Here is a 9,671-nt window from a genome sequence, read left to right on the forward strand (position 1 = left end):
CACATACTGTGTTCCTCACAACTCTTTGTGTAGTTGTTACCAGACAAAGGCATATAGGCTATGAGATTGCCCCAAGCTTGTACTGTATATAAGTGCGTATTACAGCTGTCTGACTGTAAATGTGTGTGTGTGTCTGTGCATGTGTGTGTGGGTGTGCATGTGTGTGTTGAATTTGCACAAGTAAACAAGATTAATGCAGAGACATTAAGCTTTTTCATGAGCAGATATTGATAATAAAGAACTTGTTCTCTGTATTTTACAATGGGCATGAAAACAAGAAAGAGTGAAATACAATTAGGTCTTATGTAAATATGAATAGGTACTTAAAAGCAAGTATGTAAACTGTTTCCTTGGAGTTGTTCTGAGCAGCTCTGGTAGCCCATTAAACTCAATCAAAGCGTGTGGGCAATTACTTTAAGTACCGGAAGTCATTGTAAAGGGCATATTAGATAGAAGTTGACTGACTGATAGATGCATGAAGCTGTCTGCTTTCACTGGAAATGCAACATAAGTTATGGGAAGGGGTGACTTTTTTTTGAATAGATGAAGATGAGTAGATGTTCCAAAAGCAGGGTTTCAGTCTTCAGTGTCTGTCACTGCTCACATAGGAATGTGTGGTCAATTAATACCAAGTTAGGTTCAGTTACGTTTAATTATTTATTTTTTCTTTGAATAAATTTAGAGAAGGACAACAGTCTCCAGAGCAGTGGCAGAGGATGTACGGTTGCTGCTCTGGCAACGAGGTCTACCACATCCGACTGTGTGACAGCAAGTTCTTTGGAGAGTATAATGGCAAAAGCTTCACCTATGCCTCCTTTCATGCTCACAAGAAGTGAGTGAACATGTAAGCTAAAGCATCCTCTTCAGATGCTGACACATGCGGCAGTCATTACATATCTTATTCCCTTAGCAAATAATAGTAATCTTGTAAAAAAAAGCACAGAAGCAGTGCACTTCTTTTCTTCTGCCTCATTTTAATCTCTTAAAATATGGCATTAAGATGTTTTTCAGCTTACTGCTGCAAAGATTGAAAAATATCTTGCATGTGAAGACAGAACCTTTGCTGTTGTTTAAAGACATTGGAAAATATTGAATATTTATTGAACTTTTTGAGAGATACAGAAATTGGTTGATTCCACCCATGGAAGGATGTGAATATTAATATTTCTTGTTAAAGTCAGCAAGATACAACAACAGATATGTGAACAACCATAGAGAGACAAAAAATAAAATAAAAATAACAAACACATAGACATGCAAATGCCAAATTCCATTAAAAAGTTACTAGAAAGAAATTCATGGTCATGCACAATGAACAGGCACAGAATTACCACAAACTGCAGTAATATGACAAAAAGTAACAAAACACAAACACAAAATGACCACATCTGCGTTTGTGTTTTTTTTTTTTTTGCCCCTCTGGTTTAAAATTGAAGGTTTGTGGTCATTTTTGTGTGAGATTCTAGGGGGTTCCTAGAGATGAGGGGCCTTTTTTTGTAATACACCCATGGTTTTAGATTTCCACTTACAGTACATGGCATAGTTACTGTATTTTGACACATATTCTGGAGTTCTTGTTCATGTTAGTACTGTTTATGCTAAGCTAAGAGTTGGCAAGGAAGGGAATGCCGAAAGCCATTTTCATAAACTGTCGTCTAATACGTAAAGCGCCAAGTAGTTATCACTTAAATATTCCTTAGCGTTATCAAGTATTTTCCTCAGGTGCATGCTAATGACAGGTATGTGATGTCCAGGTATGGAGTGTGTCTGATTGGCATAAAGCGGGAGGACAATAAGAGCATCCTGCTGAACCCTGGCCCACGTCACATCATGGCTGCCACAGACACCTGCTACTACATCAACATCACAAAGGAGGAGAACTCAGCTTTCATTTTCAATCAGGAGGAGAGGAAGGGCCGCCCCGTGGGGGGACTCTACGACGGACCCTTACAGCTTCCCGTGCACAGCATCATCGCAAGCATGGGTGAGAGAGGAGAAGAGGTTTTTAAAAGCACTGATGAATCTGTTTAGTTTAAGAAGATGCTGGTTCATTGTGATTGAAGGCTTAGGTGAATGCATTTTGCAGGTACTGTTGCCATGGATCTTCAGAACACAAGTCCACCTGATGTCTCAGGTGGTAAACTAGTCCCGCCTACAGTGAATGGAACAGGGAGCCGTCGGCCGAGCATCGCTCCAGTCCAGGAGCTCGCAGACTCCTCCTCAATCCTGCCATGCGACCTCCTTGGTGACCAGTCGGAGGACGACTCTGTCTTCTTAGATGACAAGGGACCCTCATCGACTGAGTATGTCTTCTGGTTCTCTTTGCGTGCACAAAGATCCACACCTTAAAATCTAACCAGGCAGAGGAAATAACGAAGTCCATCAAATATGTTAAAAAATCAATTCAGTCAAATTTAATTTTTCAATTCATCCTTCGGGGGCCAATTTAAGGCAAGCAAGTTTGCAAACAATAACACAGACAACTCACCCACACAGATAAAAATACCAAAGTGTTGGAGTTGAAATAAAAGAGGAATAATGGGAGCTGACAGTCCAGAAGTTGTCCACCACTAAGACACATAACGTGGTAAAAAAATCAGAAGTCAGGGTGCATTTATCAGCCCATGCACAAAGCAAACTGACCCTTTCACGCCTAATGAGTGCTGGAATCAAAGCACACTCTCTGCTTTTTTTGTTTCACATGCAGGCAGTTTGAAACACACCGCTGATGTGCTTAGTCACAGAGGCCACGTGTGGGATCGTTGATAATCTCATTTGCTTTACTTGTCTGTGTTTTGCCAGTAATTTAAGAGCTGAGGTTGACAACACTTTGCAGTCGGTTGCTGTCCTTTCGACAGAAGCAAAACAGAAAAGCAGGTTTATGTAGGCAGTGCAGATATTACTAAGCCTCTTTCACAGGTCTGTATTTTTTCTGCTCCGTGTGAATCAGCAGTGAGGGTTAGAGCGTCTTACTGAATCTTTCTTGCTAAACAGAAGTTACCTGACATAAATCTTACTCAAGTTTCTTGTTTTATGTTAGACACATTCACATTATTACATTCACACAGTATGCAGGAGACATTTTGGCATGCATCTTTAATCTTATTGTGCAACCTTTCGATAAACTAGTCCATTATCAGTCCATCCAATTAATTTAACCAGTCCCCCATGAATTCTGTGTGAAATCAGGCATTTTAGGCAGCAACAATCCCGAAAAGGTCATAAAGGGACTCAGTTATTGCTGTTGTATGTTTGGTTCAACCAAAAAGTATAAAGCATTCATCAAATCAGTGAAACATGGAAATGTGACATCGAATTTATTCAAACAATCATAAATTTGGTTTAATTAGGTTGCACTTTAAGGGGGAGTTATAACAAGGAAACCTGAGCAATTTTCCCATAGTATGTTTCTATGAAATGTGTCATTCGTGCTTTTTTCTGCCAGGTATGTGAAAGGCTATCCCCCCAACTCGCCGTACATTGGGAGCTCGCCCACCTTGTGCCATCTGTTGGCTGAAAAAGCCCCGTTTTGCTGCCTACGACTGGACCAGGTGGGCAGTCGCTGTTCCTCCAACTTAGTCACTCAGTTACTTACAGCCTCCATCATTCCATCATTGCATTCCTTCTGTCCACTCTCCATCCTTCATTTGATGAAAGCAAACCTGAAACACCTGTCTGATGGTTTGTTTTAAGTTTTTTTGTTGTTGTCCTCTGTGCAGGGTTGCAGGCACAACAGTTTTGAGGATGCTAAAGCTTATGGGTTTAAAAACAAGCTCATCATTGTGTCTGCAGAGACTGCGGGGAATGGTCTCTATAACTTCATAGTGCCTCTCAGAGCTTATTACAGACCCAGGAAAGAACTAAACCCAATTGTCTTGCTGCTGGATAACCCGTGAGTTCATCATGACACACACATGTACTGTAGCCATCACATTGTTCCTTTCTTTCCCCTTCACTCGGCCTATCACCATCTAACGGGGGGGGAACATTTTGTATGCTAAAAGCTTACGTCAGCCACGCTCTTAGGACAAGGCTGTGGAGGTGGGACTCTATTGTCACTCTTGATGTTAGGTTAGCGCTGCTGCTCACGGCGACGGTGTGTTTTCAGTGAGAAAGAAAATAAAAAATGCTGCTCTGTGTAGTTCCAGGCAGTCTCCATGGCAACTTGCTTTTCCTTGAACCGGAATGATATATATTGCTACAAGGGAGAAAAAAAGATGCAGAAAATTATTTCTTTGGAGAACACCAAGCAGGCTTTCAACGACAGCCCTGATGTGTCCCTTTTCAGCCCCCACATGCGAGCTCTCAGGAGTCACATGGAAACACACACACGCAACAATAAACTCTTGCTTCATGCAGCATGCTCTCGCTCTATCTGTCTCTCTCTCTCTCTCTCTCTCTCTCTCTCTCTCTCTCTTTTGCTATTGCTTTTGCACACACACAAATACACACACCCACACACTTTGATACGCAACTCAGGCACTTACGACAGCCTTGGGTCTCTAGTCAGCAGGACTGGGCAGATGCATAAAGTGGTGTTCTGTCAGGGGTGGTGGTTGAGGACAGACAGTAATAAAGCGACTAAATCTCTCTGAATGTGCTCAGCAACAGATGGACATCCCTCAGTCTAAAGTCACACAAAATAGGGTGCTGAACTACCACAGAGGCTCCTGAGGCCCTGGAACTTTTGCTGCACGCTATTGCACAGTAACCACACACATTCTCAAAGCAACTGCAAGTAGCTACAGTGCATTTTGACTTCACTAATGAATTTAGCATAACATTAACATTCTTTGATTGGATTTTTACTTGAATAATTCTTTGCATGCATTGCATGTTTTTAAATGCTAGTGCTGGAGAACAGTTGCTAAATTGATTAGCAGGAATTTATTATCCAAAACTGACACAGAGATACTAAATGTTGTTAATTTTGTACTGCATCCTGCAGGCCAGATAATCACTTTCTAGAAGCCATCTGCTGTTTCCCTATGGTCTACTACATGGCTGGAACCATGGACAAGTAAGACATAACGCTGCTGCTTCTCATTAATCATTTATTATATATTCCATCAATTCCATCATTAAAAGAAATTGAGTAGGAGTTTGTACGTCTCTCTGGTTTAATTGGATATAAAGGATGTTCCAGGCTGTGTTGTGTGCTCACTGTCTGTGTGTGCAACTGTGTTCAAGTCTGGACAGCCTGCTACAGTGTGGAATTATCTATGCTGACAATTTGGTTGTTGTGGATAAAGAGAGCACCATGAGTGCTGAGGAGGACTACATGGCTGATGCCAAAACAATTGTCAACGTACAGACGATGTTCAGGTATTTCATCAGACTTGATCATAATTCTTATATATATTACTCATATTGTCTTCAGCTGCTCTTCATTAACTCATTGACTGCATACACTGTTGTAGTCACATTTTCTGGTTCATCTTTTGTTCCTTTACATTCTCTCTTCTTGCAGGTTGTTTCCTAGTCTCAGTATCATCACAGAGCTTACTCATCCATCCAACATGAGATTCATGCAGTTCAGAGCAAAGGACTGCTATTCACTGGCCCTCTCCAAGTTGGAGAAGGTAAGAGGCAACAATTGCGTGGTGTGAAATGTGAGCATAAATTTGATTCTGTAGAACTTTTCTGACTTTGCCACTTTCCTAGACTTTCAGAAAAGTGGCAAATCTTTAAATGTCAGTTACCATCGTTTTGCTTTATTTGTGTCTCGCTTTCCCCAATAGAAAGAGCGTGATAAAGGCTCCAATTTGGCCTTCATGTTTCGCCTGCCCTTCGCTGCAGGCAGAGTTTTCAGTATCAGCATGCTGGACACCCTGCTCTATCAGGTGAGAACATACCTCACAGAAAGCACTCAGCCTCAGATGACTCCGTCCAGTATCAGGTGAAAAGAATGAACGTGTCGTACAGACTCACACAAATCACCTGGAGAAACAGAGCAGCGTTACCATAAAGCAAAAGTGCCCTCTTGTGTTCAGTCTTTGATAGAAGCCCTGCTTACGGTGCTCAATGCCCACTGTCTTTAAGCTGTAATTAACATGTTAAACATTTATAAAAACATTTTTATGTGTTTTCATGTCAGTCTTTTGTGAAGGACTACATGATCCTAATTGCAAGGCTGCTGCTGGGACTAGACACCACCCCAGGATCAGGATACCTCTGCGCTGTGAGTCAAAAAGCTGCGGGAAAACCATTTCAGAAGAAGACAGCAAGGATCTTAAAAACTTCCGCTGTGCACTTTGCCAAATAATTATATACCTTAATCACCTGTCGTTCTAGATGAAAGTAACCGAGGAGGACCTGTGGATTAGCACTTATGGAAGACTGTTCCAGAAACTCTGCTCCTCTAGTGCCGAAATTCCCATTGGGATCTATCGAACAGAGTCCCACATTTTCTCTACTTCTGAGGTGAGAAAACAGGAAGTTAAAAAAGCTATAAAGTTATAAAAGCTTCATATCCAACTCCAACAATGGCAATTCTAGTGATCTTCTGCTGTTTACCATAGTTATTTATCTGGTAAACACGCTAACATCTGCATATTTTAAAGCAAATTACAATATAAGAACATTTTTTAAAGACTATTTATCCTTTAGGGAACATTAATGTTAGTACCAGTTGTCTAGCCCCTCATGCCTGTTTGACGAGATATTTCACACTAATGAACATTATGGGGGTCAGGAAATACCCAAAGACCCGAAGTCATCAGGTTTGAATGTAACAAGTCCGTGAATGTGGAGAGTTGAAACCAGCTGGTACACTAGCACTAGTTAAAAAGTCAGGGGGAAGACCAGAGTCAGTAAAGTTTAGCCTCTGGGGACTGTGAATGTCTGTATATGGTTATCCATCCAATAGGGCTAAAACGTTGTAGTCTGGACCAAGAGGCTGAAAATATTGCATTTGTTACTTCACTGGAGAGTAATTATTTCTGTTTTGTCTAAACGTCTGTTATAATAAGAATCTTGGCTGTGGAGGTAACTGTCTGTCCGCCCTCTTCAGTCTCAGGTGTCTATGAGTGTAGATGACTGTGAGGACACCAAGGAGAGGGGGGATGAGTCTCGCAGCAACGACCCATCAGATCACCCCCTCCTGAGGAAGAAGAGCATGCAGTGGGCACGCCGCCTCAGTAAGAAAAGCGTGAGGTGGCAGGGGCCGAGCCGGGACTCAAGCAAGGACCACGCCCAGCGTATCGCTCAGCAGCGCCTCAATCTCTACCGCCGCTCTGAGAGGGAGGAGCTGTCTGAACTGGTCCGCAACCGGATGAGGCATCTGGGTCTCCCCACCTCAGGATATGGTGAGGAAGGGCGCATCTCTAACTAGGAAAGCAAACAGCCAAGCACTGCTTTCCTTTCTCCAGCTTTCGTGTGTGCCTGTGGCTTATACACTTATATCTCTTACTGTTGTTTGCAGAAGACCTAACAAATCTGACAGCCAGTGACGTTATGAACAGAGTCAATCTGGGATACCTACAAGGTAAAGTCATGTTATGAATTAGATCATAGCACTATACAGATGTGGCTGTTCAGGTTTGCTGATTGCAGTGATGTTTCTTTTTCAGATGAACAGAATGATCAACAAAACACCTTGTCGTATGTCCTGATTAACCCTTCACCTGACACCAGGCTGGAGCTCAATGACATTGTGTATGGGCTCTTTCATGTTGCCTCTGCTCTTAGCATGTTTTTTATACAAACGTTAAGATGGGGAAATTTGAGCATGCCTGCACACCTGCTTTGTTTTAAACAGATGTGCAAGCTCCTGGATAAAATATACTTATTTAATCTTAAACTTATAGCTATTTGTGCATTCCTAAACATGCAAAAGTTATGTTCACTTGCCAGCTTTCTCAAACCTGTCAGATTTAAGTTTTGCATGTGTATTTCTGTGCACATTTTGTCAGAAGTTGTTGGACGTTACTGTAAGTAATCATCAAAGCAAAAAAATTGGTCACTTTGTGTCACACATAATTTCCCACTCAGTCCACTTGTGTTACATCTGTGCTTACCTTGAAGCTGCTAATCAATAATTAAGAATAGAATAGAATAGTTCTCCTCAACTCTACAGTGTTTCAGCATCTCTCAGTCAATTGTTTTGGTTTGCTGAACCCACAATTGCATATTTCTGGTTCCCCACTCTTCAGCCAGGTCAGCAGCTTGTGTTCAACTAAAAAGTGGTGATAACACAGTGTATGCTCCCTGTTCAGCACCAAACCACAGAAAATTTTAGCAACAAGCTGTTGAACAATGGCAATATTTTTGAAATGTTTATACATTGAGAGGAAAACAATTGAATGAGCAGGTAACCTAATGGTTTCCATGGTGACAGATGTTTCTTGTTTATGAGGGCACTCGGCAATTTCCCACACTGCCCTGTGGGAAATTGCCGAGCCCTCCTAGGTGGCAACACGTTCTTGTCTCAGTTCCTCATCTGCAGCCCTGCTCTCTCTGTCTTTCTGTCGCTCAGATACCTGATTCGTTCAGACCCACTGGCTCATGTCCCCGAGGAACCTCCTGTTCACAGCAGCAGCTTGAAAGAGAGACGCGAGTCTTGCATTGACACCAAAGAGGACACCCAGCTCTGATATAGTGCTGACATTCACTGATACACTCCTTCCCAATAACCCTCTTCTGCTTTCATGGGGGTCCAGCTGCATCCAGTCTGGACAATTTCTGCTACGGTGTCCCAGCACTGACAGTCTACCACTGTATTATATGAGTGCCTAATGTTTACCAAATGAAGTTTGACGTCATCTGTGACATTTTCATCTCTTTTCCGCTCTATGTAAGAATGGTTTATTCAACTCTGTGAAAGCTCTCCGAGATGAGCAGTCAGGAACATGCTTGTCAACTAATTATCCTAAACAACTAGGTCCATCACACCAACATTCCCCTGCAGAATCCCTGGTTACAGCCAATCAAATAACATTATTATATCTAACAAAGCAATTGACACTACGTGCATTTAAAACTTTTATTTAAAGCGTTAAAGCTTATATTTTGTAGCTGAACCATATAATTAGTTATTTTGTGGTGTAGAGGTCTTAATAAGTTAGTTACTGTATGTACGAACAATGGTAATTACTTATATGTTTGCTGCAGTACATTTCTTAGGTTGAATGAAATTTTTGTGCGACAAGAGCTTAGTTCAGCTATTTGAACGGGCCATGTGAAATATTAGTATTGTGATATTAGGGTTTTTTTCCTAATTTGTACTATATTAGTAATTAGACAAACTATTTTACTCTTAGCACTGCTTAGTAAAAGACTTTGCTCATATTTATATTTGTGGCTGTTTGGGTGAGGTGCTGTATGTATTTCTACAATGCTACATTGTATACACAAGACTTTTTGACTGCAACTCTTTGACTTCATAAATATGTGAATGTTGAAAATATTTATACTTGAGTTGATTTTGGTTTAATTTGCAAATTAAAGTACTATATTATTAAAAATGCACATTGAAACTGTTTTAAGTTGTCTAAAACTTTACCACAGTCCTTCTTGGAATAATGTTTTAAAAGAGTCTGACATTTTGCTTTACGTTCTTCTTCTCCTTCATTTAATTTCAGGCAAATAATTTACCATTTTCTTTATTAAATTGATTCTGGTTACTTAAAAGTAAGTAAAATGTTACGCTAAAAACCTATGACCATGATGTA

General features: G+C 41.0%; 1 protein-coding gene across 9 annotated transcripts in view; it reads left to right on the top strand.

Moving 5' to 3' along the window:
• kcnt1a (potassium sodium-activated channel subfamily T member 1a) overlaps window positions 1-9,473 on the top strand; it is a 29,160-nt gene extending 19,687 nt beyond the window's left edge. For 6 of the 9 annotated variants that reach the window (XM_067484911.1, XM_067484912.1, XM_067484913.1 and 3 more), the window contains 15 exons: window positions 683-832; window positions 1,755-1,984; window positions 2,087-2,303; window positions 3,446-3,551; window positions 3,720-3,892; window positions 4,949-5,020; window positions 5,191-5,325; window positions 5,471-5,582; window positions 5,742-5,843; window positions 6,098-6,181; window positions 6,295-6,423; window positions 7,013-7,307; window positions 7,424-7,486; window positions 7,572-7,656; window positions 8,477-9,471. In XM_067484911.1, the coding sequence (XP_067341012.1) occupies window positions 683-832; window positions 1,755-1,984; window positions 2,087-2,303; window positions 3,446-3,551; window positions 3,720-3,892; window positions 4,949-5,020; window positions 5,191-5,325; window positions 5,471-5,582; window positions 5,742-5,843; window positions 6,098-6,181; window positions 6,295-6,423; window positions 7,013-7,307; window positions 7,424-7,486; window positions 7,572-7,656; window positions 8,477-8,594 (2,071 nt within the window). In that variant the 3' untranslated portion in view covers window positions 8,595-9,471. Of the gene's footprint in view, window positions 1-682; window positions 833-1,754; window positions 1,985-2,086; window positions 2,304-3,445; window positions 3,552-3,719; window positions 3,893-4,948; window positions 5,021-5,190; window positions 5,326-5,470; window positions 5,583-5,741; window positions 5,844-6,097; window positions 6,182-6,294; window positions 6,424-7,012; window positions 7,308-7,423; window positions 7,487-7,571; window positions 7,657-8,476 lie in introns of all 9 variants that reach the window. The other 3 variants (XM_067484914.1, XM_067484919.1, XM_067484915.1) reach the window with 2 other exon arrangements.
• Window positions 9,474-9,671: the final 198 nt, after the last annotated feature.

This window comes from Channa argus, chromosome 18 (assembly GCF_033026475.1).
Source record: "Channa argus isolate prfri chromosome 18, Channa argus male v1.0, whole genome shotgun sequence".
NCBI lineage: Eukaryota > Metazoa > Chordata > Actinopteri > Anabantiformes > Channidae > Channa > Channa argus.